This window comes from Ips typographus, linkage group LG8 (assembly GCF_016097725.1).
Source record: "Ips typographus isolate SLU linkage group LG8, UJ_Ityp_2.0, whole genome shotgun sequence".
NCBI classification, from domain to species: domain Eukaryota; kingdom Metazoa; phylum Arthropoda; class Insecta; order Coleoptera; family Curculionidae; genus Ips; species Ips typographus.
This window is the reverse complement of record NC_138429.1, coordinates 5,940,335-5,968,160: the sequence shown is the minus strand read 5'-3', so window position 1 is coordinate 5,968,160 and position 27,826 is coordinate 5,940,335. Positions and strand designations below refer to the sequence as shown.

The window sequence follows — 27,826 nt, the reverse complement described above, 5'->3', positions numbered from 1 at the left end:
ATTGTATGTAACTGTGCACCAGAAATGTTAAAATTATTTTGATCAATATTGCAAGAAACCAAAAATAAAATGCGGTTCCAGGTGAACATTTTAATATTTTTTTGGTCACTGATATCGCAAAAATAACCGAGATATGAAATTTTTAAAATTGCGATGCCGCTTTCCAAAAAAAGTCATTATTATTTGCTGTAAAGTCCCAAATACAGTACCTTGAAGTCTTAGTTGACCACCTGGTACATGAGTGTAAAAAATGTCCTTCTTTTTCCTTTAATAAACTGTATCATATATGGTAAGCCACTCTGTATATTTCACGATTGTAACAACTACACTGAAACTGTCTTGTTATGTAATCTTTATTTGATTTTCTACAAATACTGAGTTACTGCACTGTAACATTCAGTTCAGTCACTATAAATTTGATCATCATTACCGAGTTTAAAAACCCCATCTAAACAAGTCAGGCTACTTAAAACGGTTCAAAATTAGTCGGTCGCACACACTTGACTCGAAATGTACGTACCACCAGCAGTTTTAATGTGAAATACGCTTCAAAATGATCAGTACTGTGTATTTTTTAGGTCACAAGAAACATTTTTAGGAACACTCAAAGGAATTTTACATTTTTTGTATTTTTTTCTTGTGGTACTGCCTTATTATAGCTTAGAAGCCATAGTTTTAGCTACTTTTGGGAGAAAGGAAAGTCCTAAGTCGGTTAAAGGAGAAACAGTTTTAGTGAGTATCATTTAAAGTAACAATTATTGTTTAACCGAAAGTTATCTAATCAGTGTACAGGTTAAGTTTACAATGAAACAATGTAAACGAACTTGATAAAACATCACTTTGTTTCATATAAATGTAATATTATATGCTAAACCGATTATATTTTCAAAGAGTATCAAATGGAATTTTCAATTTTAGATTACAGGATCTGGACAAGGAATAGGAAAGTTACTAGCCATTAAATATGCCAGTGAAGGTGCTACAGTAATAGCATGGGACATCAATGAAAAATTAAACAATGAAACAGTAGATCATATCAAAAAGTTGGGTTTCAAAAATGTGTATGGATACAAGTGAGTTATACAACTAGCATAATATAAGAATATTGATCGGAACCTTATATTAAAAGAGTGGATGTGGCAAATAGAGAAAATGTACTAGAAACAGCAAAGCAAGTTCAAAACGCTGTAGGGGATGTCACCATTTTAATAAACAATGCCGGTATTATGCCCTGTCATTCGTTCCTGCAACATACCGAAGCGGAAATTCGTAGAGTAATGGATATTAACGTCATGGGAAACTTTTGGGTTAGTTGTTTTTTCCTTTTTGTAAAATCACAACAATCTTCAATTTGTAGACAATCCAGGCGTTTTTGCCTGCCATGGCAAAAAATAATCACGGTCACATAGTTGCCCTTTCCTCAATGGCAGGCTTGGTGGGACTGATAAATGTTGTTCCATATACCACAAGCAAATTTGCGGTTAGGGGATTGATGACAGGATTACGGGAAGAATTTCGGTAAGCGTTCATTCCCCCATTAAACCACAACAACACCAAGTTATTGAATTGCAGGAGAATTCCGAACAATAAAATATGTTTTACTACAGTCCATCCATTCATAGTCGACACAGGATTGGCAAGTAACATAGATGTTACTTATCCGACACTGACAACAGTTTTAAAGCCAGAATTTGTTGCTGATGAAATTTTTAAAGGACAAACGAACAACAAACCGTTAGTAATTCTACCCAAAGATTTAAGTTTCCTGATAGCTTGGAGAAATCTGTAAGTTGTCAATTATCTATTTTAATTGAATTATTTAATACTTGGACAGTGTAATAATCAGTTATTGCTATGATGTTATGTAAATGTAAAAACTGATTGATTGATCTACGTAAAAAGTGCCTTAATAATGTCTTACTTTCTAAACTCTCTTTGACTTTGTTGAAGAGCTGTAAGCAATTTGAAAATCGGAAAAAAGGTTCACATAAAATTTTCTAAATCTTTCCCCATTTAACCGACTCTGTAGAACCAATTTGGGACCATACAGTGTGCTGTATACAGGGTTAGAAAAAAAAATTGGACAGTCGTGACGTGTATCTGTTTATTTTAATCATATTTCAATCTATCCTAACTTGGAATCTGGCAAATACCACTCCATGAGCCTATAAAACTACAAGCTTTGTTTAAAAGCAATACAATCATTGTAAATGATATTATATTATGCATTTTATAGTGTTTTTATGGTATGAGTTGTTTTTTGACAGTTGTGAAGTGTACAGTAAAGTGTTTGACAGTGTAACTGTCAAATACAACTTCATAAAGCTGTACAAATCATATTTAATGCTTCTTTATAGGTCTATGAATACAGTTTTAGCAGTTCTGACATACCGAAATATGTTTTACATAAAGCTATTAAACTAAAACTACGTTAAATGTACCTTACAGCTTCATAAGTTAAATTTTGAAAGGTTCTATTCTGAACATATTTAAATCCATCACAAAGGTGGTAATTTTCAAATAAAAATCACTTCATAAAGCTATAAAACTACAAAACCTGCTGAAATAAAGCACTGTTATGCTAATATAGTTGTAAATCATATGAATACGTTTATAATTCCATGAGTAGAAATAGGACAGTTTCAATGTGTCATAAACTTAAAAATTATTAAAATCCTCTCGAGGAAGCTATAAGATGATAAAAATGTATTAAAAAATCTGTTAAAATTCACATAAAATGTTGTTTAGACCTCCATGAGCAGAATTTGTGACATTCATTTGTAAGGCGGTTTTGGAGATAATTTCATATGTCAAAATGCCTAAAACTGTCAAATATAACTCTATGAAGCTATCAAAATTTAAAAATAAAACATGCTAAAAAGCAATACAGTTTTAAATCATTTTAAGTAAATTTTATAGGTTTATGAGTAGAATTTTGCCGGTTGTTTAACAAATCTTTTACAAATCCAAGGGCATATCTAATTATGCTCGTTTTGAAATCAGCAAATCAATGTTGAGTAGACGTAACAAAAGCATTTTAAGTAGAAACTTAAGCTTTATAAGAAAGTAGAATTAAAGCAAAACTTGGGGAATTAATTTAATGGGTTGGCAACACTGATTTTACAAATCAAAATTGTTTCAGATTTTGGCCGGATAAAGCAGCATCTTATTGCACAGATAATTTCAGATGCGATTTACTTTCAGACTTGGAAACGAAAAAGGACAATTAACATTTTGTTTTGTTCAAATAGATTTACCAAAAATAAAAGAAACGAAAGCAAAAATCGACTTTTATTTTGCTGTCCTAGCTCCATCTAGCGTTAACACAGGAAACTTGGGAAAACCGTTCGATGATCACAGGAAAACTTTTATAACCAACTGTTGTAGATTTGTCAATGAATGAATAGTTTTCTTCGTAGTAAATTCCATTTATAAATGTAGTTTAGGAATGTACGTGCAGATGGCAGCAGCTTGCAATTTTTACGTGCAAGACTACTTAAAGAATTAATGACATGTTTACGTGAACTAGTTTTATGGAAAAGATATTTTTTGCTCGTTACAGGAAAGAATCCATTAGCATAACATAATAGCGTATACTTCTTTCAGTGAGTTTTTTACACTATAACAAAATGATATTTATATTTTACTACATCCTTGATTAACGAATAAAAATACGTTAAAAAACCACAACAAAAAAAACTAATAATCACGATTTTGATAATTACTATACGAACGCACAATTTGTCTAAAATATAACATTTTTCAGGTAAATTTGCTATTAAACTTTGTGCATTAGGCGAAATATTTTCCATTAATTATGTTTTAGTTTTAAAGTCTGAAACATCCAAACTAAAACATACCATATTTCAGTTTAACTTTATATAATCCATAAAGTAAATTTAGATTGTTCCCATTTATCTCTGTGAATAATCACCTTGATTTAAATGTGCACCAAATTTTAGTAAAGTTTTCTACAATTAGTGTAGAATGTTAGAAAATTGTTATTGTTTTAGTTTTCTTACATTAAAGTAATTTTTTTGGAGGGTAAATTTGAGATAGTAACGATTATTATTTTTTCCACTAGAAAAACGGTTTGAAGGAAACTTTTGAATTAGATTTTTAAAGAAATTTTTAAAGTTTTGCTAAAAAGAAATTTTTTTGACATCTAAAAATTTACATGCCCGTCGCTTGTTAAATTTTTGACACATGTCTTGCTTATTTTAAATAGATCACGCTGTATGTTATTTGTTCAATTGGAGAATTTTTTTTTCTGATTTCAAATATTTCTAACTTATTGAAGTTATATTGGTTACTTTTTTAAAAATATACGAGTAAATTGTAGTTGTCAAACGTAACAGTGTTGCAATATATACTAAAACAATTGAATTATTTGACTAATATTGGCATTTAGTGTCAACTAACTTTACAGTGTTGCAAACGCAAAATTACATTATCAAAATCACCGGGTGTGTCTCTTACAATTTAAGTGTTTACAACTATCTAAATTACTAATTTTTAAAGTTTAAGTTACATTTTGAAAACCACGTGACTGTTTTTGACTGTTTTTATTATGGTCACATGACTGATTTGCTAGGCTTGAACAGGTCTTTACAGTGTTGCACACTGAAAATTGCATTATCAACGTCACGTGACGTGACTCTTACAATTTCAGCTTTTTCTTTGTTTTAAATTAATCTGTCTCTATTTAAATCAAATTTCCAACATTTAAACTGCATTTTAAAAGTCACGTTACTGTTTTTGACATGTAACAGGTGGCTTTTACAGTGTTTCACGTTTAAAAGTGCATTATCGAAGTTACATGATGAGTCTCTTAAAATTTCAGCTTTTACAACTGTCTAAATTTAATTTATCAAATCTTCAATGTTCACACTATTTTTAAAGATCACGTGACAATTTTTAACAGCTATCAACTGGCTTTTACAGTGTTGCAAGCTTAAAATAACAATTTCAACTTTAACAACCGTCTAAATTTGAATTTGCAAATTTATTAGTTCAAACTGTTTTTTTATGGTCACGTGACTGATTTTGCTAGACGTTAATTGGTCTTTACAGTGTTGCGAGCTGAAAATTGCATTACTAACGTCACGTGACGTGGCTCTTAAAATTACAGCTTTTACATCTCTTTTAATTTAATCTGTCAATATTTATATCAAATTTCCAACGTTTAAACTGCATTTTAAAAGTCACGTGACTGTTTTTGACATGTGACAGGTGGCTTTTACAGTGTTTCACGTTTAAAAGTGCATTATCCAAGTTACGTGATGTGTCTCTTAAAATTTCAGCTTTTACAACTGTCTAAATTTAATATAGCAAATTTTCAATGTTTTACACTATTTTTTAAGGATCACGTGACTGTTTTTGACAGCTATCAACTGGCTTTTACAGTGTTGCAAGCTCAAAATAACAGTTTCAACTTTTACAACTGTCTAAATTTTATTTTGCAAATTTTACTAGTTCAATTTGTTTTTTTTACGGTCACGTGACTGGTTTTACTAGGCGTTAACTGGTCTTTACAGTGTTGCGAACTGAAAATTGCATTATCAACGTCACGTGACCTGGCTCTTAAAATTTCAGCTTTTCCATTTGTTTTAATTTAATCTGTCTATATTTAAATCAAATTTTCAACGTTTAAACTGCATTTTAAAAGTCACTTGACTGTTTTTGACATGTGACAGGTGGCTTTTACAGTGTTTCACGTTTAAAAATGCATTATCGAAGTGACGTGACGTGTCTCTTAAAATTTCAGCTTTTACAACTGTCCAAATTTAATTTATCAAATTTTCAATGTTTACACTATTTTTTTAAAGATCACGTGACTGTTTTTGACAGCCGTCAACTGGCTTTTACAGTGTTGCAAGCTTAAAATAAGAATTTCAACTTTTACAACCGTCTAAATTTGATTTAGCAAATTTTATTAGTTCAAACTGTTTTTATGGTCACGTGACTGATTTTGTTAGGCGTTAACTCGTCTTTACAGTGTTGCAAACTGAAAATTGCATTACTAACGTCACGTGACGTGGCTCTTAAAATTTCAGCTGTCAACTGGCTTTTACAGTGTTGCAAGCTCAAAATAACAATGTAACTGTCTAAATTTGATTTTGCAAATTTTCTTACTGCAAACTCTCTTTTTGTGGACATGTGACAGAATTTGCGTCAAAATAGGTGTCAAAACATGGATTATCACGTGACATGTATCTTACAATAATTTCAACTTTTGCAACGGTAATTCCGAGTAATTCTACTAACTAGAGTAATTCGAAAAATCCCAAAAATCAGACAAAATATTTTTTTACACTCAATTTCGTTTATGTTTCATAACACGCTTGGCAAACTTTTGTTATATTGCTCTTAAAGAAACCAAATTAAAACTTACCTCTACCTTTACAAGCTGTTACAAAATTCAACTTTTTTAACAAGTTTAATAATGGCGTCAAAACTTTTTTCTACTCGCCATACAAGCAAAATGAAACAATATCAAACTTTTAATTACAAGTAATTTCGCACACGTAATGCTACACCCTGTAATGGTAGACGTGTATAGTAAACAAGAGAGGGAATTATTCAGTTTGAAAGTTTTATACGAAACAAGAGACGAATTTATTACGACCGAAAGTTATTCTGTCCCAGTCGTTTCAACTATTTGAAACGACTTTGTGCTAGTGTAATTTATTCTGCCTTTTCAATTAAAAAGCTTTCATTTTAATTCAAAATGAGTGCAGAATATCTAAGGGAGTTGCCCTTTTTTACATTGTATGTGTTTGTTGCTAATAAATCAAGTTGTATAACCTACATGAGTCCTCTTTTTGTGCCACCCACGTTAATAAAGGAAACCCTTAAAGGTTGATGAACTTAAGAGCAAAACAAGTGGAAACCTTTAATTTGCTTATAGGAAACTGTATACATGGGTTGACTAGAATCTTAATTAATTTGCAGTGCAGTACATGAAAGTCAGAAAATATTTGGAAATCTACTGCATTAGGTTTAATAAGTCTTCAAGTTTTATCATGATTATTATTAATCTTTTTTACTACTAAAAATAGTCTAGAAGTTTACTTTTAAGGCTAGAAATTACTTTACTAAGACTAAAGAGAGTCGAAAAGTCCATTTTCATAACTGTAATTGATGTACAACTCATTTTCTGGATTAAAACTGGACTAATATCGTAGCATTTAGTGTCAACATTTTACTTTCATTACTGAAGAGTCTGAAACTTGACTTTTACTATTACAAATAGTCTTAAACTCTATTTTTAAGTGCTCCAATTTTTTGCACCGATGAGTATAGAAGTCAATTTAATAGTGAAGAAGCTTGAAATGGCATTTTCAAGACTATGGATAGTGTACAAGCTGGCTTTCAGAAGTTTTAAGTTAAAAACTTTGAGACAGTCTTGAAACTCGATTTTTCAGGCTGAAAACAGCCTTAAGGCACTACATTTTTAAGAAATTCCCGAATTTTTAACACTGAGATGTCTAGAAGTGAATTTTATAGTGACTGAAATTTGAAATGGCATTTTTCAACCTATGGAAAATGTAAAAATAGTTTTTTAAGTCTGCTATGTTAAAAACTTGGCGAAGATAGTCTTGAAACTCGATTTTCCAAGCTGAAAGCACTAAAAATAGTCCAGAGTTCTAGGAGAATAAAAAGCTAAGTAAAAAAACTTGAAAAGTTAGTCTTTAAGTCAATTTTCATGAATCTAATGTCAATATTCGGTATTTAAGACTATTTTCAATACAAAACTATTGAATTTGTCTTCAAATTATGAAAACTTACTTGAAATGCAAATTTTAAGCTTCTGTTGTCACTTTTCTTAGTTTAGCATCACTGCCAAGTCAATTTTCAAGGTTTAAATGTGTGAATTTGTAGTCAAAATTCTAGAGAAAACAGTTTTCATGTCTACAAGTTAATTTTCAATACTAAGTTTTGTAACTTATATGAAAACTATAAGAACTGACTACAAAGACAGTTTTTAAGCCTTTCAAGTCAATTTTTAAAACTAAAGTCTTTCAATTTGTCTGAAAAGTACCAAAACTTGTTACAAAGACAATTTTTAAGCCTCTCAAATCAGTCTTCAGGGTTTCAAAATCAATTTACTGGTTTCCAAGTTAATTTTCAAAATCAAGTTCTTCAATTTGTCTGGAAACTATGAAAACTGGACATAAAGTAACTCTTTAAGCTTCTGAAGTCAATTTTCACAGTGTGAAAAAGTAACAAAACTTGTTACAAAGACAATTTTTAAGCTTCTCAAATTAGTTTTCAGTGTTTCAAAGTAAATTTACTGGTTTTTAAGTTAATTTTCAAAACTAAAGTCTTTCAATTTGTCTGGAAACTATGAAACTTGATTACAAAGTACTTTTTGAAGCCTCTTAAGTCAATTTTCACAGTGTCCAAGTCAATTTTCAAAATCAATTTTTAATTTGTCTGAAAAGTAACAACACTTTATTACAAAGACAATTTTAAGCCTCTCAATTAGTTTTCAGTGTTTTTTAAAGTCAATTTACTGGTTTCTAAGTTAATGTTCAAAACTAAAGTCTTTTAATTTGTTTGGAAACATATGAAAATTTATTACAAAGTAATTTTTGAAGCCTCTTAGAGTCAATTTTCACAGTGTCCAAGTCAATTTTAATTTGTATGAAAAGTAACAAAACTTGTTACAAAGACAATTTTAAGCCTCTCAAATTAGTTTTCAGTGTTTCAAAGTAAATTTACTGGTTTCTAAGTTAATTTTCAAAACTAAAGTCTTTCAATTTGTCTGGAAACTATGAAACTTGATTACAAAGTAATTTTTGAAGCCTCTTAAGTCAATTTTCACAGTGTCCAACTCAATTTCAAAAGCAATTTTAATTTGTCTGAAAAGTAACAAAACTTTATTACAAAGACAACTTGTAAGCCTCTCAAATTAGTTTTCAGTGTTCAAAGTCAATTTACTGGTTTCTAAGTTACTTTCAAAACTAAAGTTATTTTCAATTTGTCACTTTTGTCTTCTTTTATGCTTCTTACGTCAATTTTCACCGTTTTCAAGACAGTTTTTAATGTTGGGTTTGGGTTGGTTTTGGGGTCTTTGAACGTAATAACTTTAAATTATAATTTTATAAAATGTACTTTCCTTTTCAACTTGAACAAGGAAAGTAATTAAAAATAACTAACTAACGGTAAATTGTAATTTTTAAAAATATTCAGTGACGTAGAAAATAAGGCAGAAAAATTAAAACCATTTTCCTGTACCAATCTGGACAATTTTGACAGATTATCATACATAATAAGTATTAATTTCATATGTGCTTGTTTCAGATTTGATTGAAATTGCTCCATGGGGATGACAGTTATGGACAAGAAACTGATTTTTTAAACTGAACTTTGAAGGACTGTATTTTGACATAATGCATGTCAATTTATTTTTTAATGGGCTATCGAGTGGTGAATTATTGACATTTAAAACTGGACCACCCTGTATACCTAACTTTTTTCTAAAACAACCGTAACTAGTCTTAAATGTAATCCTTTGGCAACAAAGTTTTATTTACTCTCTTCCAAAAAGAAAAACAGATTTAATCCCAAAATTACAAATTACACAACTTAATCTAAAGCTTTGGTTGGGTCGCGCTAGTATAGATTATCACGTCTTATTAGATAAGCTGGACAATTGGAATAAACAGAACTAAATCTAGATGTAATCCATAGCTTATGTTAGGATTACGTTGTTGTCGTAGTAGTTGATATGGATTTCAGCTTGTTGTTTAAGGGAAATTGATGGAACCAAACAACAAAAAATGCATTTTCCAATTCACACTCACCCTTTAGGAATTCAGATCCGATAACAACGGTCCAACCCGTCTCCTCCTCAAACTCGTTTTTCAAATGCGGCAAAATCATCATTCTTTTCCTTTGCATTTTCTTTTGTGTAAAATCACTCACATCTGTCGGTGTAAATTGCGACACTGTTTTCAGTCTTTCGAAAAAAGTTTTTTTTTTGTACAAAATTCTTGGGTGTAAAATATTTTAATATACTAACTACATAAAATGGTGTGGTGATGTTATTTTGTTATGCAAAAAGACGCAATTATTTGGCAACCTGGTTTTACATCATTTTAAAATTTTAGTGTATCGTTTATCATAATATGACGTTGCTGGTGAAACTCACACTTTTGGGTTGAACATAAACAAACAAAAATCACTAAACTAATATGGACTAGGAAACATGAACACTTTTTGAACGATACCAACACACACACACACACGACACTTAATCCGAATTGGCAATGGACTTGTTTACAAAACCCTACGAAAATGTCACTTAACAGCAAGTACCGGATTTTTTTTTGTAAACTCATTAAAAATGTTCAAAAAATCAGTGACCTATCATCACTTCGTAGATAAAACGACTCAACAGCTGATACAGCCAGTTTTCGGACCGTCCGTCATAAAAGAGACCGCAAACACAATGATTGTGGTTTATTCACTTTGAACAGTCATGTACCAGTCGGATTTCAAAACTATACGAATTCTTAAACACAGCCTCAACCATAGTTTGCAAAAATTCAACTCATTCCACCCTATGGCATGATGCTAGGGAAACTATTATTCAGAGTCTCAGTACATTTTAAAAAGTAATTTCTTTATGGTTGGCAGTTTGTGATGGTAAATTTTGCATAACCCTGGTAGTAAACCGTACTATTCTTGAACGTACTCCAAAATTTATATTAAGCCACAAGCGTTGAAAATAGCATTTTCATATTTCGAGATTGTCACCGAGTTGTATCGCGTCCAAAATAGCATGTTTGTGGGTCCTATCAACATATCAGTTTTACTATATTAGAGAAACCTAGCAAAATATTTACTTAACTTGCTCGATTTTAAATCAGAAGAAAAATGTAAATGCAATTTATCATCATTTACGGTTTGGAGGAAATCCAATAGCGGTATCAGTTTCAAACAGTAGCCAAAGCCGATTCGGTAAATTGGATTATTGTGAGAACAACAGTGCAAAGGGATAACACGGAGATGCTGACAGCTGTGCACAATATTTCTTTAAAGGAATTTTTAAAGTTTTCGTTTTTGGTTAAAAGTTCAAGAAAAGCTTAGAACTTATGTTGACTGTATTGATTGGATCGAGTATCTGGAAGTCCAAATTTGTCTTCTGAAAACTGATTGCTTCTATCAGTTCAAGTGTTTTCTGCGATAATTCCATACAGTACAAAATTTTTGAGCTACAATAGCATTATTTATTACATAGTTAGTCATACGAAATCCAAAAACTAGAGTTCATTTTAACGTAAACTACATATACTACTACTACGAGTATATTTCTACGAGTGCGCTAATAATAGCTTTTCCCACAGATTTTCCCGCACTAGTACGATAAGATGAGTTAATATTTTCCTACTACTACTACTATTTTTCTATTACTAGGAAAAGAATTACTTTTTCGCACTTTTGGTCTTGGTCGGCCTTAAAATTTTTTTCTTTCGGTAAGTAACAATTTAAAAAATAATCGATTTATCTCAAATTTGACATTTTCTTACATACTTACTGTCAAATTGTTTCGATTTTACTCAATCGCTAATTGAAATTTTAATTTGACAGCATAAATTACCAAAATTGCATTACTTTGTATTTTTTATGAATTTACTATTTGCTATATAAAACTGGTTTGTTTGACGTAATTTGGTCGGTCATTGAAGTGTCAGCTGCCAAAATCCTCTCCACCAAATGAGGTTTTAACTATTTGCAAAGCAAAACTGGTATATTTAACATGCAATTTGGTCTGTCATTAGAGTGTCAACTGTCAAAATCCTCTCTACCAAACTGTAAAACTATAAAACACACTTGAATCACAGTAAAATCGATTTAAAGTAGTATAAACGAACTTTACACCTCCACGAATGAGGTTTTAACTATTTGCAAAGCAAAACTGGTATATTTAACATTCAATTTGGTCTGTCACTAAAGTGTCAGCTGTCAAAATCCTCTCTACCAAACTGTAAAACTATAAAACACACTTGAATCACAGTAAAATCGATTTAAAGTAGTAAAAACGTACTTTACACCTCCACGAATGAGGTTTCAACTATTTGCAAAGCAAAACTGGTATATTTAACATTCAATTTGGTCTGTCATTGAACTGTCAGCTGTCAAAATCTTCTCAACCAAACTGTAAAACTATAAACACACTTGAATCACAGTAAAAACGATTTAAAGTAGTCTAACCGTACTTTACACCACCACGAATGAGGTTTTAACTATTTGCAAAGCAAAACTGGTATATTTAACATGCAATTTGGTCTGTCATTAAAGTGTCAGCTGTCAAAATCCTCTCTATCAAACTGTAAAACTATAAAACATACTTGAATCACAGTAAAATCGATTTAAAGTAGTCTAACCGTACTTTACACCACCACGAATGAGGTTTTAATTATTTGCAAAGCAAAACTGGTATATTTAATATGCAATTTGGTCTGTCATTAAAGTGTCAACTGTCAAAATCCGCTCTATCAAACTGTAAAACTATAAAACACACTTGAATCACAGTAAAATCGATTTAAAGTAGTCTAACCGTACTTTACACCACCACGAATGAGGTTTTAAACTATTTGCAAAGCAAAACCGGTATATTCAATATGCAATTTGGTCTGTCATGTCAACTGTCAAGTGTCAACTGTCAAAATCCTCTCTATCAAACTGTAAAACTATAAAACACACTTAAATCACAGTAAAATCGATTTAAAGTAGTCTGACAGTACTTTATACCTCCACAAATGGAGTTGACTATTTGCAATAGAAGTTTGAACTACATTTTGATTGTCACGTGACTGTTTTTGACAGATGTCAACTGGCCATTACAGTGTTGTATGGTCAAAATAGTATAATTAAAGTCATGTGACGAGTCTTTAACAATTCAAATTTTTACAACTGTTCAGTTTAATTTACCAATTTTTCAAAGTTTGAGCCACATTTTAAAGGTCACGTGACTGTTTTTGACCTATGTCAACTGGCCATTACCGTGTTTATGGTCAAATAGTATAATCAAAGTCACGTGACGAGTCTCTAACAATTCAAATTTTTAACAACTGTCTCAATTCAATTTACCAATTTTTCGAAGTTTGAACTGCATTTTAAAGTCACGTGACTGGTTTTAACAGACATCAACTTGCCATTACAGTGTTGTGAGTTCAATATTGCATTATCAAAATCACGTGACATGTCTCTTACAATTTCAACTTTTGCAAATTTAATTTACCAAATTTTCAGCAATTAATTTACAATTTAAAACGTCACGTGACTAATTTTGACAGGTGTCTACTGAACTTTACAGGTTTGCAAGTTTCTTGAAAATTGCATTGCATAACAACAGCATTTACAATTGCTTATATGAGAATTTTTTCATTGTTTATATGAGAATTTTTTTCAAAAGTAACCAATAAGATCTGCAATAAAATATACATATTTAAAATTAGACAAAATACAGGGTGATTTATTTAGAATAATCAAAACATGTGTCAACACTTTGACAAGCAATTGGACATATGTTAATTCTGAAATCAGATCAAAAAATTGAAAAATTCAATGGTAGCGCCTGTCAGAATATCTCAAAACATATGACGATAACATTTTTCAACTGTATTAAAAAACTGTATTAAATATGCTTCATTTGCAAAACTATCTTAAATATGCAGTTGTTTTCCGGAAAAATAATTTAAAATTTCTGCAAGAAATTCTTTGTAACTATGCAATTTTCACGAATTCCCGCCTTATAATTTTCTTTTAGTTTTCTTTGTAAACTAAAGAAATCCTTGTCAATTCACTGTCACGACATTTTTAAGGGGTAAACTGTTACAAAACAATAACCAAACTTTCATCAATAACACCCCTAATAAAGGTTTTTGACAAAGTAAAGAAATATTAAAAGACCCCAAACTTTTCCCGATTTCTCTCACCAAACACATATTACCGGCCCTTTCATCAGGATGTCGGAGGGCACATTTTCCGAAAGAAGTTTTTTCCACATAATCCACGATCCGTTAGAAATTGGCCAACTTTACCGGTAAAATAAGTTGAAACGCCACAAAAAAAAGTTTTCCTAGAAATAGCCAACTGTTACCGGAACGATATTAAAGTAATATTAAATTTAAGTTTGGTGAAGTTAAGTTAATTATCTATTGAAATGAAGTTGAATTAAAGCTTAAAACCTTAACTTCCACTTTCCACCTAATTTTATAACTGTGTTAAAAGTGTTAATTAGTGATTTTAGACTGAATTTGAAAGCGCACTAACCTACACAAAAGAAAAATTAAACTAAAAGGATAAAGACAATTGAGTTAATACAAATGTGGATGCTGAAAACGCTGATCCTTCCACGCTTTGAAAATTAAAGGATTACACAAAATCGTTGATGAATGAGGCGTTGAATCAAAAAACGACTTAATTAACACTAATACCCATTGTATATCGAGCAAGGCAAAAACTGTACAATGACCAAACCCTCGTGATAAATGTGACTAGTTATCCCTTAAATTTAAATTTACTAGGGGTAGTTGAAACTTGTAAAACCACTGATTGTTTTAGTATTTAGAACTAATTAAGGGCGTAAATAGTTTGATGCTATCAGTGGTTTTGTTGAAAATTTATTCTTTAAAATTCTATCGTTTTAGTAAATTTGAAATCTCACTTCCCTGATAACTGTTAGGAACATGGACTGAACGAATTAAATTGTGCACATTGTTCTTATTCACAAGAGCAGCAAGTTAGAGTTTGTTGAGCTTTTGTGTCTAGTAATAACCCTTCAGGAAATTTTCTAAAATTGTATTCTAACTTGTTTAGCCTCAAGGAGATAAACCACTTTCTTTGCCTTGAAAATGTTTGTTTTACGTCAAACTGATTTCGATTAAATTTATTAATAGCACCTCTAGGCGAAAGCTGTTTAAAGAAACTTAATTTGAGGGGTTGATCCTGCAAATATTAGCACTCTAATACCGGGTGATTTTAACTGGAAACCAAACTAATCAAGATTTGTTTTATTTAATTTTATTGCGACATGCTTATTGAAATAAGGAGCGTGAGAACTGAGATAAAAAGAAAAACATCTTTATAATCGAACATGAAACTGGAAATTTAATTAAATTCTGTAGTAAAACAGGAGAATGAGAAATTTGGTTAGGAAAACAGACCGTTATTTTGTCAGATTTGTGCCAGAAATTTCTTTCCTAGGTTACCTGACTACTGGTTATTTGTATTAAACTTCTAGTTGTGCTAAATAAACTTGCAATATTTTATTATCATCTAGAATGATCGAAAAACTGAATCATTAAATAAAAAACATTATTTTAAAAAGATTTGGGCATTATGTAGAGTGATGAGGGACACGAATTCTCTAAATTTAAAATTTTAGTATATTTGCATTAATTTATAATGTGTGGAGTTATGTTTAGAATATATTATAGAAAGGAGATCTAAAAGAAGAATCAGAAAGATTTTATAAATACGATAGCTCTTTGAAAGTAAAATAAGCAGGAAAGAAAAACAAAAAACCAAGTACAGGGTGATTTATTAAATTTTCAACACCCCTTTCATTTTTTAAATGAGATAACCAATTTTTTATTTAATTTTTGGATTCTACGTCAAATTCTAGGCCTACTTATGTAAAATGTTTGAAATCGTCAAAAGTCATCTCCAAAACTGTGTCAGTTAGAGCAAAATGGGTATCAGATTCATGTTCTGTGACAGGTTGAAATCCAAAATAGCGGCTGTCAGTATAGTAGGCCAGAAATAACCATAGTTTGGTCCAAATTCGGAGCATTTTTCCAGAAATTGTCCATAACTTATATAAAAGACGTCAAATTTGTACAATCATTTTCGCATATTTTCGCATAAATACCTTGAAAACGGTTAAGTTAGAGGTTTGAAATGTTTGCCTCAAATACACCTTTTACCTTATATAGGTACACTTTTTCTGTGCTTGTGTGGTAATTATACAGAATGTCTCTAATAAGCGAGTTTTTCCCGATTTCTAGAGAAGTGCACGAAAATTTTGCTCGATATGAGGGTGTGGTCAAATTGAGACTGATAGAACAAAACAGTTGACTGCAACATTTTACATCAAGAGGGCCTAAATTTGACGTAAATTTCAAAAATCGAACAAAAAATGTGTCATCCCATTTAAAAAATTGTAAGTTTGGTTTGTACCTCAAATTTAGGATACTCAATTTTTGATAAATTGAAAAACGAGGACATAAGAGGTGTTCAAAATTCAATAACTCACCCTGTACATAAGTAAGCTTTTAGTTGCTTATAACCCATAATATAAATTGTGTTTTAAATCTGCCTAACTGTCTGAATTAACCAATTTACTATGAAACAAAAACTGAAACAACTTTCTAAACAAAAATACAAGACACTCGAATATAACAAATCCACAATCTACTAGAATATAAAATAATATTTCTGTTAGAATTGTAGAAAAGCCGTTTCTCCACTCCAAAACCGTTCTATCCATTTCATTCCACGGGGATTCCGAGTCTCCCATTTATTTTACGATCAAAATAATTTCAAATAAACCAACCGATTCGCCTTTCAAATCTCCATGTTTCTCAGATATCGTCGCAAAGTTCCCAAAAGGAGCATTTGTTTCAAGTTGCTTTTGCTAGGCCGATTAAAAGTTAAAATGGCACTTTCGGGGTGGTTTTAATGAAGTGCTTTGCGTTATGGGGCGAGATGAGCAATTGCAAAGATAATTAATTCAGATTTTAGGCTTGAAAAGCAACTTGAAAAGTCAAAAGAAAGTCAGTACAATTTTTTATTCTGGGTGTTAATACTACTAAAGGAATGTATCCACGTTGAGTAAACGAAATTAGTCAAATTTCCTTCCAGCAGTTCGCGTTTTTACTTGCCATTCTGGGCTAAAAGCAATTGATTGTTAGATCGAGTTAAAGAAAGTTTTTATGTGTTCGACTTTTCCAATCTTAAATAAAAATCTTCAGAAGGGCTATTTCTGGAATAATTTGTGCGTGCAATTTACTCACTTTTGACGTATCCGCTTATAAATCAATGTCTAAATTATGACTAGAAGTTTTACGCACAAGCCAGAACCATATTTCAGAAAAAAAAAGTTCAATGAAATTAATTTTAAAATTTCTCATTTTACTTAATTAATTTTAATCACTGCTGAGTACTACATAAAAGTTAAGTTAAGACGTTTTTTAGTATTTTACACCTCTTTTACTAACTGGTTCTTTATTTTTTTGTCAGATTTATAAACCAAACAAACCACAAACCTAATTAACATTTCTACATTTTCCATAATTAAACGAAGTCAGTTAAAACTTAAAACCCAACAAAATTTATTTTAGTCTATAAAAGAACAATGAAACTTCCAGTCCATTCGCCTATTTACTGCAACTTCCTCATTAAACTGAAGCCCTATTTCATTCTGTTTAAGCTATTCGAAACTGGAAACCATTTTAAAACTTTAGAACAAAATTCTAACACACTGCATTTTAACAATACCAGAAGAACTTCCACAGATACGACAAAACTTGTAAAGAACGGAGCTTTTTGAGGACAGTGGCAACTTAGTTTGTTCTAACTGCGAAATAGATTTTAGGGGCTTTTTCTTTTACAGTTGCATTAAGTGCAAAAGCAATGTGGTCACTTTTAATGTAGATGGGAATTAGACGAAGTTACTAATAGCCAAACGTAATAAAAGTTAGTAAGTTAGCCCAAGTAATTGAGATTTTGCGTTTTCAGAAAAGTTTTATGAATTGACCAAAATAGAAATGACTGCAACTTCAAGAAACAAATAACGATTAACACAAGTAGGAAATATATGAGAGTACAGATAAAGTATATTTTTCTAAAATAATCCACTACATTTGGTGGAATTTTGATATCAAATAGGTCGCAAAGCCAAGATTTAAGAATGAGGCATTTAGGCCAAAACTGGCAATTTTTTAGGCTTTCCCGGAATTAGGTTGGTCTGAGAAATCTTTTAGTTTGGTCGTAAATAAGTATCGATAAAAGTGTAACACTTAACAAACATAAATCCATATATTCCGTACTATTACGTCTAAATGTGGAAAGTATACTCAAAAGGAAAGCAGTTCTGTAATAAATGTTCAGTAGACACTACTTTCTAGTTAATTTTAAAAGTAATACAAAATACTAATTTAATTAACATAGTAATCAAATTTTTTGAAAAAAAATACTAACTAACTTATTAATACTAATATTCCAGTTAATACATATGGTCTTCCATGCACACTCTTGACTTTTTTAATAAGTAATTCTAAATAATAAATAATTCTGTCTCTTTTTTTATAAAACTTTTCTCTCGCCTGTCTAAATCATTCCAAGTAAAAGATAAAAATAAAGCTGACGAAGATAAGTTCTTTTTATTGTATTCACGATAAATATATTTCCTGGTTATATTGCATCAAAAAATAATTCAAGCTTACTATATTGTCACGAATAGCATAGATTGCACTATGTTCCGTTACCTAGTCGGGCCCCGGTCTCCCCTAGTGCACTGTCTGAATCAGCAAGACCGGCAAATTGGGGTCACGATGTGGGTATTTAATCAGCGTCTCAAGCCATCGAAGATCACTGGTCTCTGGGTCGGTCTATCGAGCATCAGTCCGAACTTTCTAGTGCCCGGACGGCTCGATACCTTCTTGGAATCCAGGCTGAAAAGACGAGAGTTCTTACGCAACCCTGAGGTGACCGTCCGAACTCTTGAACCTATCAGTACTTGAAGTAAGTCCTTTGGGCGTGTCGGTCAAAGGGGTTCCCAGCTCGTATCGAGAGGGTTTCGCTTGGCGACACTTCAAGAGGGCTTGCAGGGCCTTAAGTAAGTCCTTTGGGCGTGCCGGACATAGGGGACCCAGCTCGTATCGAGAGGGTACCGCTTGGCGGCACTTCAGAAGGCCTTACGCCCATTCCCCCCACACCCACGCATCGACACACCCCCTCTCAGAAAGTGTTCCATGCGCGTCCCGCCAGCGGCGGTGCTAGCGGCCCTCCTAGTCTGGGGGTAAGATCTATTTAGTGTAATCGAAGTAATAAATAAAGACCACATACTTGAGCTACGATTGTTGTTTCTCTTCCTACGCCACCCCAAAACGTGACAATATAAACTACGGTTTAAAGTTGTTTGGTGACGCATATACAGGGTGTATAAAAATTTTCAATTTTCTTCTCTAAACAAGTTTATAATAGAATAAAAATTTTGTGAAATAGAAAGAATCAAACAATGCCATACTATTTTTGCATATTTTTTTATATCTTGCAAATTGAGTTTTAGCTAAGTTGAAATTTAATTTTTAAAGTCACGTGACTGATGACATTTCTAAGATCAAATAACTGTTTTTAAGGTTCAAATGGAATCCTAAAGGTCACGTGACACTTTTAGAGGTTAAAATTCCAAGGAAATTTTTTAATGCCAAAATGGTATTTAAAGAATTACTTGACCATTGATGAAAAACAAATTTTGAGGATCAGTTGGCCATTTTGAAGGTTAGAATGGAATGCTGATGGTTACGTGACTGTTTTTAAAGATAAAATGACATTCCTAAAGTCACATGACGTTTTTAATTTTCAAATAGAGTCCTAAAGGTCACGTGACTCTTTGTAAGTTAAAATTACATTTCTAGTGAATTTGTTCATTACCAAAATTGTTATCATGTAACTCTCTGATATGTTAACTCTCTATGTTATAACTTTACCAAGCCTATTGCCTCATACTAGGTCTACATGTGCGTAACTCTCAGCAAAGTTTGTGATTGGTAAAAAAAGCAGCAAGCCGAAAGCTGCTTTTTTTGACCAATCACAAACTACCAACAATTCTAGAATTTGAATTTGGATGAAAACGAGATTCTGTCATTTTTTAGACTGCAACTGTTTTTATCTAGATTGTGAACAACTAAGTAATATTGCTAGAATCAACGTTATCATAGAAAAGTAATCATAAAATTTTCCTGAAATCCGCTCCACATGGACACTGTCAGATGATTTGTTGAAATTGACGTGGTTTATCGGTTCTTTCTTCAGTTGGTTTCTTCGTATGTAAAGGTTCTTTATCACGTCAGTATCTGTTAAAAATTTTATTGATCTGGGTCCCATTTTTGGTTGATCATGCATCCCAAGTATTTCAATTGAGTGACTTGTTCAATACTCTCTCCATTTATGGATATTATGATATTTGGAGTATCGTTTCTACTAATTGTCATACATTTAGTTTTACGGTTGTCAATTTTCAGACCCAGTTTGGGAATTCCGTTTAGTTTAATGCCTAGGGGACTGTCGGAGATTGACTCGGTGAAAGATCTTTCCACAAGTTAAACAATATCGGAACCAAGATGCACCCCTCACGGACGTTCTTTTTTATTTCGACATCCTCAGTTGTGCATCCTCATCCTGCGTTTTGAATTCGGATTTCCGCTCTTTGGTTCCAGTATAAATTTCCTATAAGTTTAATATCTGTTCCATCCAGTCCCAGGACCCCAAGATACGATATGAGGAGATCGTCCTTTATATTATCAAATGCTTTCTCGTAGTTGATAAAGCACAAGAAGACGTCCTTCTGCACCAATGTTTCAAGGCTGAATATGGCATCTCTTGTTTCAAAAGTGTTCTTAACCAAACGAAACGTTTAACCAAATGAAACGTTTCTGAGTACATATCATTTTTTCATTAGAGTTATGGCATGTTTAATTTCACTCTTTAATATACTTTGTTCTGATAGCGTTGTTGTATCTATTTTGGGGTTCCCTGGTCTGTCATCCTGGAAAAGACAAGTGGTGTATTCTCTCCATGTTAGTAGTAGTTTTTTGCTGTCCAATATTATTTGATTGTTTTCATTCTTAATGAAACTTATATTCCTATTGTTGTACATTCCGGCGTTTCCTAGTTTGCTCAGATTTTCTGACTCCAGACATCTCTTAGTGAGACAATTTCCTTTTGCTGTTCTTATTTTATTTCGGATTCTTCTTTGAAGACTTTTTTAGTATGTATAATTCTTATTAGATCCAGAATATCGTCAGTCATCCATTTGTTCTTCTTGTGCCTTTTGGTGGTTGTAAGGTAGGATTTGTTTTTCTAAAATCTGGAGGTGTCTTATAATTCAACATTATTTATTTGTAAATTGATAGGTTCAGCTCTCAGAACTACTCAGAGCAACATCAAAAATCAGGCCACATTATGATTCCGGTCAGTAATGATTTATTGGCATCTGGAGATTTGGGACACCCTGTAACCATAAAGTAGATAGAAGACTGGACTGGTATGCAACCTACATTGTTAATGTATTTTTTTTGCCCATCAAGTAAAAAAATTGCACTTAATGACTAAAAATGTAAAACATAATAATAACTACTAACTTTCTGAAACTCATCATTACAGTAAATCTTTTTCCATGCTAAATTGTTGTTATCTAAATATGTGGTTAAACATCCGCACGCCTGACCTTTAAATTATTAGGTAGAGCTCGAATCAGCTAAGAAAAGGCCACAGGCGTCATCAAACGATGATGTCACGATCTCTGTACGTCTCGCTTTAAATATTGCTGCTCTCGTTACTTTCCAAGTTGTTGCAGCCAGTCAGTGGCGTGCTATTATTTTATCAGTAAAATGAAACATTTTCGTCGTTTTTAATAAAGAAAATAAAAGACAACAAGTTTTTTAAAGGAATGGAAACTCCTTCTGCTTCTTTCTTCATAAATTGTAAGACGTTACTGACGATTTCACGGCCTTGGCTGTATATGATAACACCTTTCTTTCCAACCTTTTTGAAAGACATTTTGACAAAATAACGTTTTTTATTCATAACACTATGTGAACTTCAACTGCGACCATCAACAATACAACCAAAACACCAGACTAAAACGGAACCTAACCTAACCCCCTAAGTCTCCCTGTCCGCCACTACATTTTTTTAAACTTGGCAACACCGTTTAGAATGCCAGCTAGTAAAAACATATAAAAAGGTCCAAATGTCCCTGGCCGCTGCCGCATCTGTTTTAATTGTGTCCAAGTAAAAACCGTACTACGTTGCCAAGTGGCTTTTTGACCGCTTAACAATTTATTTTCGGGAATATTTTAATAGGACGCCTCTGATTATATCTAATGCGACGGCAACTGTAGAAGGAGAAAGAAATAGTTTTAAAAACTGCGTCATTGATGATGCGGTGGCCTTTTCTCATCTGATTCGAGCTCTATATCTCTCGAACAAAATAACCACGACATCCGCAAATAAAAACCGATTTAAATCAGTGAACTGAAGCGCTATCGCCGCCCTAAAAATGGGAAATTTGCATGGACCTGACAAATATTCTGGCTTATTCCAGGTTAACAGGAATTTGACGGAGACAGGGACGAACGACTTACGTAGGCCCAGAAGCAACAGCCTAGCTTAATCAAATCGATTTCACACTGTAATCTTACACCACATACGCCCATTTCGTGATATCTCTGGTAAAATTGACCGTAAAAATGCGATGATGTGCCAGGACTTTCATAGTTTAGTCATATCAAACAAAACAGGAAAAGACCGTGTTTTTTATAAAACTTTTGTTCGTGCACAGACAAAGCTGGATTAAACTACGTGTTTGAAGTGACTCTTTACTATTGTTGACTTTCTATTCCCTGATCTTCGTTCTGGCATTTTTTCAACGTCTTAAATGATTAATGGTAACTCTGATAAATTGTTATGTTATCGATAAACATCAGCAAGCAATGAATCTATCGAGACGAACAGCCCTAACGTCCATATTTTATCACCAAAAAAAAATTGGGTTACTTGTCTAGTTTTGCACAGGCCTAACGCAGTTTGAGAGAGGAAATGATCTCGATATGGCCGAAAAGCAACAATAACGTCAATCGATATTAGATAAAAGCCACAAGAGTTAAATGCATCTAGCTGGTAGTTTGGAACTCTTTGTTCAGCTACAGTTTCGTATTTTAATCAAAGTCGCATATTTCCCCTTCGTTTCATAATTTGGTTTTAGATGTTTTTCAGGGAACTGTTCCAGAATTCCACACAATTTGCATAAAGTGGCATTTAAAGGAAACAAAAGTGGAGAGTGAAGGTCTTAAAATAGGAGTTTTACGCTACCAAGATTAGGAAACTTAACATAAAATATGTCTTTAAGAATATCATACAATAAATTCAAGCCTGTTAAAGGATTCTGCATTCCAAATGATTAACAAATAAAAAATAAATAAAAACTATCCCATAAAAAGAAACTGTATGTACAGAACTGTGTAACTGAACAAATAGAGCAAGTGGAATTAAAAGAGCAAATATTGATTTAATCTGGATACTTATGTGGTTGGAAAGTTACCCAGAATAACTTAGAAAGCACATTAATTTATTTCCTATTTAGTGTATTGTAGATGAAAACAAAAGTAATAGTTATAAAATGAAATCATAACTAATCAAAATTCTTACTGGAGTAGTTTCATACGTAGGAAGTTTAATCATACTTGGGTTACAACATTTAAAGCTCTTCCGAACAAAGCCTGAAATTAATGTAAATAAAACAGACTTTATTACAGCTTGAAAACAAACAAAACGTCCTTCAGCTGACCCTACAGGGACAAACGTGTCCAGGTAAATCAACAGGAATAGAGCAAACTGCAGTGGGTTCCTTAATGAAGGTCAGTCCTTGGAAAATAATTAAATTCCGGTCCTGTTTGAGTTTCCACCTAGTTCACTGATTTCACAGTGTCCGGAAAACTTTGTCGTATATGAGGCGAAATTGTTTTTTAAGTGGATTTAAAGTCAGTTAAATTATAGTTTAAAAACTGAATTTAAGTGTTAGTAGTGTTCGCATTGATGGTGACTATTGTGAGATGATTCAATTTTTACATATATTTGAAAAAGAGCAATCCTTGAAGGTCTGAAGGTTGAGAAAACACTTATTAAGTTGCAAACATGTCGAAATGACAAGGAATGCCCTAAAAGATGTAGTAGTTAAAGCTAAGGATGATTAAAATAATCTATACAGGGTGGTCCAGTTTTAAGTGTCAATAATTCACCATTTGATAGCCAATCAAAAAATAAGTGGACTTGCATTGTGTCATTTTTCTGAAAAACGTTTCCTAAGGAAGATACAGTCCTCCAAATTTCAATTTAAAAAATCGTTTTATAGTTTAAAACTGAACATCCAAGACTTGTGAAAGTCCAAATTTGTACTGAATAGTCTAAAAACTTGCTTTTTACTATTAAGAATGGTCTTATGATTCGCTTTCTCAGACTGCCATCCTGGTTGAGTGTCTGAAACTGGCATTCAAGAACTAAAAAAAGTCCGGAAATCAAGACAAAGATTGTATTGTGCATGTAACTTATTTTTTACTACTAAAAATAATATAAAAGTTGATTTAATGCTAGAACTGACTTTACTAGGACTAAAGAGAGTCCAAAAGTATATTTTCAAGACTTTAATTGGTGTACAACTGAATTTTCTGGACTGGACAACAAGTCTAGAAGTAAATTAAATTTTCGGACTATTTTATTTCTAAAAATTAGTTCTCCAGACTTTTATTATTGTAGCATTTGGTACCAACATTTTTTACTTTTATTGCTGAAGAAACTTAACTTTTTGAAAAAGTCTTAAAAAAACAGTCTGAATTTCTTAGAGATGCTACAATTAATTGACTTCTGCACCTATGAGTGTAGAAGTCAATTTAATAGTAAAGAAGCTTGAAATAACATTTTCAAGACTATGGTCAGTGGACACACTGGCTTTTAGGCCTGATAAGTCAAAAACTTTGTAAAGATAGTCTTGAAACTCGATTTGAGGCACTGAAAACAGCCTTAAAACACTAAAAACAGTCTAGTTTATTAAGAAATACCCGAATTTTTAGCACTGAGGTGTCTAGAAGTCGATTTAATAGTGACAAAGCTTGGAATGCTATTTTAAGTCTATGAAGAATGTAAAAATTGTTTTTTAAGTTTGCTATGTCAATAACTTGGTGAAGATAGTCTTAAAACTCGATTTTCCAAGCTGAAAGCAGTTTTGAAGCACTAAAAATAGTCCAGAATTCGAAGAAAATGAAAAGCAAAGTAAAAAGCACGAAAAGATCGTTTTCAATACAATTTTCATGAATCTAATGTTAATGTCCTGCATCTAAGACTATTTTCAAGACTAAAATATTGAAATTTGTCTTCAAATTATGAAAACTTACTTCAAATGCAAATTTTAAGCTTCTGATGTCACTTTTCATTAGTTCAGTCACATTTTGGGGTTCAAGTAAATTTTTAAGGTTTAAATGTATGAATTTGTAGTAACAAATTCTTGAAAAATTAGTTTTTATGTCTACAAGTCAATTTTTAGTATTAAAGTCTCTCGATTTGCATGAAAACTGGTTACAAACACAATTTTTAAGCTTCTGAAATTTTTATCTTTTCTAATTCAATTTTCAAAACTAAACTCTTTTAGTTTGTCTGGAAATTATGAAAACTGGCTACAATAATATTTTTTAAACTTCTTAAGCGAATTTTCCGTTTCCAAGACAATTTTTAAGTTGGGTTGGGTTAGTTTTGGGTCTTTGACCGTAATAACGTGTAATAAAGTGCTTGTTCCAAATTTGATCAATATTGCTCCAACGGACTGACAGTTATGACAAAAAAAACGATTTTTTAAACAGAAATTTGAAGGACTGTATTTTCCTTAAGAAGCACTTTTCAGGAAAATGACATAATGAATGTCATCAATAATGGTGAATTATTGACATTTAAAACTGGACCACCTTGTATAATAATTCTTGTTCTTCATGAAATTATTCTAGAAGCTGGAAGAATTTTTGGTGCTTCAGTATCATTTTTTCTAATGATTTAGTTCCTTCTAATTTTTTTTTAAAACATTATTAAAACCACTGAGAAATGGTTTTGTGTCGTTCACAATCCTATGTTTAATTGAAAGTAATATTTTCGCAGTTATTTCCCAAGTTACTATGCATCAAGACGATCGAGAAATTTCAGATTCAAGCAAGCTGACTTAATAAACTGAAATCATTTATTTTCATATTCTGGGAAATAACTCCTCGCCCTCGGAATCGGGGAGAGTTTCGCGAAAATATGCAAATAACGCCATGAAGCTAATGAAGCTAGGAAGGCAAATTGCGTGTAATATTACAGATAGTTTCGATGCACATATTCCAATTACCCTTTAGTAATGAATTTCCATACTGTTTTAAACATTTTATCCACACTGATTAAACAAATATTTTAAATTGCTTGACTGTTATAAAAGCTAATCTAAATTTACCTAAAGTACGTCCCAGGGCTAGTGGCAGTGACGTAATAATTGTCGTTCCTTTTCTATTACATGTAAATGGAGAGGTAGACCGCCTATAATTTCTTGTACACCAAAATGCCTTTTTGCATACAAAATACCTTGAAATGCCTTTAAAATACAGAGCTTTTCTATTATTGCTTTTCTATTTTGAAAAATAAATTTAGACAGTTGTAAAAACTTAAATTGCAAAATACACGTCACGTGACCTTTAAAATGTGGTTTAAAATTAAAAAATTTGGTAAATTAAATTTAGACTATTTTAGACAGTTGTAAAAGCTGAAATTGTAGGAGACACATCACGTGACTATGATTATGCAATCTTAGAGCTTGCAACACTGTAAACGCCAGTTGACATCTGTCAGGAACCGTCACTTGGCTTTTATAATGTAATTTATACGTTGAAAATTTGGTAAATTAAATTCAGACAGTTGTAAAAGCTGAAAGTGTAAAATACACGTAGGGGACGATGATAAAGCAATTTTGAGCTTGAAACACTGTCAAAGTTAACTGACACCTGTCAAAAACAGTCACGTGACTTTAAAATGTTATTTAAGCGTTGGTTATTTGATAAATTAAATTTGGACAGTTGCAAAAGCTGAAATTGTAAAATAAACGTTAGATGACTTTATTAATAAAATTTTGGGCTTGCAACACTGTAAAAGCCAGTTGACACCTGTCAAAAACAGTCACGTGACCTTAAAAATGTTGTTTAAACGTTGAAAAATTGGTCAATTATTATAATAATTTGTAAAAAATATTGTTTCAACCCAACATCATGTAACAACGATTTTACCATAATAATTATATGTTCTGTTCAATTTTCGGTCAATTTTGTTCCTCCTTAAAATATCGCAAAATTTCTTTTATTTAAGCTTTATTTCGCTCAAAATTCCAATGAAAATATTACAAAACATTTGGAAATATACAGACAATGCCTGAAAATACTATCAAATGCCTTAAAATTACCTCAAAATGCTTGAGAGTCTAATTCCAGATAATAGGGACACCCTATATAAACTTTTGCTCTACATTCATCATAGTTTAAGTTTGAGATCTTCAAAACTTTCAACAGTTTGGACCAATTTGTAAACTTTCCAGTAAATTGCTATCTAATTCAGTGCTAGCAGCAATTTTCAGTTATAGAGGGCCAATTATTTTCCATTCAATTAACCATAAATTGAAAACTTGGTAATCTACAACACTATACAAAGTTTTATTTACTTTATTGGGTTTGAAAATTAAATTCAAAAAGCATATTTTCAAGGAGCTTCGAGAAATGACAAATGTGAATGCAAACGCGAAAACCTAGCAGACTTTAAATAGAACTCAAAATATGCACTTTCTGTACTATTTGTATGCAGTTTGAATGGACATTTCGTATTCCAAGTACATTTTTATAAGAAATAGAGAACTATTTCCTTTCGAATCTCTAAGCGAATTAAGCTAACTTTGTAGACACTTTATTGTTGCATAGGGTTATCGTTCCCGTGGGAAAACTAAAGGATGAGGAAATGTTTTTTTTTT

General features: G+C 31.9%; 2 protein-coding genes across 5 annotated transcripts in view; one reads left to right on the top strand and one right to left on the bottom strand.

Moving 5' to 3' along the window:
• The window catches only part of dnc (phosphodiesterase dunce), a 341,190-nt gene that overhangs the window by 199,719 nt on the left and 113,645 nt on the right, over positions 1-27,826 (bottom strand). The window lies entirely within an intron of this gene.
• LOC145732703 (short-chain dehydrogenase/reductase family 16C member 6-like) lies at positions 390-3,284 on the top strand. The gene is made up of 7 exons (XM_081985164.1): positions 390-512; positions 579-732; positions 919-1,073; positions 1,130-1,307; positions 1,358-1,518; positions 1,573-1,785; positions 3,143-3,284. Coding segments are annotated over exons 1-7 (951 nt in total). The 5' UTR covers positions 390-510; the 3' UTR covers positions 3,231-3,284.

Bases quoted from the DNA above. Each gene is read 5' to 3' on its own strand.
- LOC145732703 (XM_081985164.1), top strand. The intron at 1,308-1,357 runs GTTAGTTGTTTT...TTCAATTTGTAG, and splicing joins ACGTCATGGGAAACTTTTGG to ACAATCCAGGCGTTTTTGCC. The intron at 1,519-1,572 runs GTAAGCGTTCAT...ATTGAATTGCAG, and splicing joins GGATTACGGGAAGAATTTCG to GAGAATTCCGAACAATAAAA.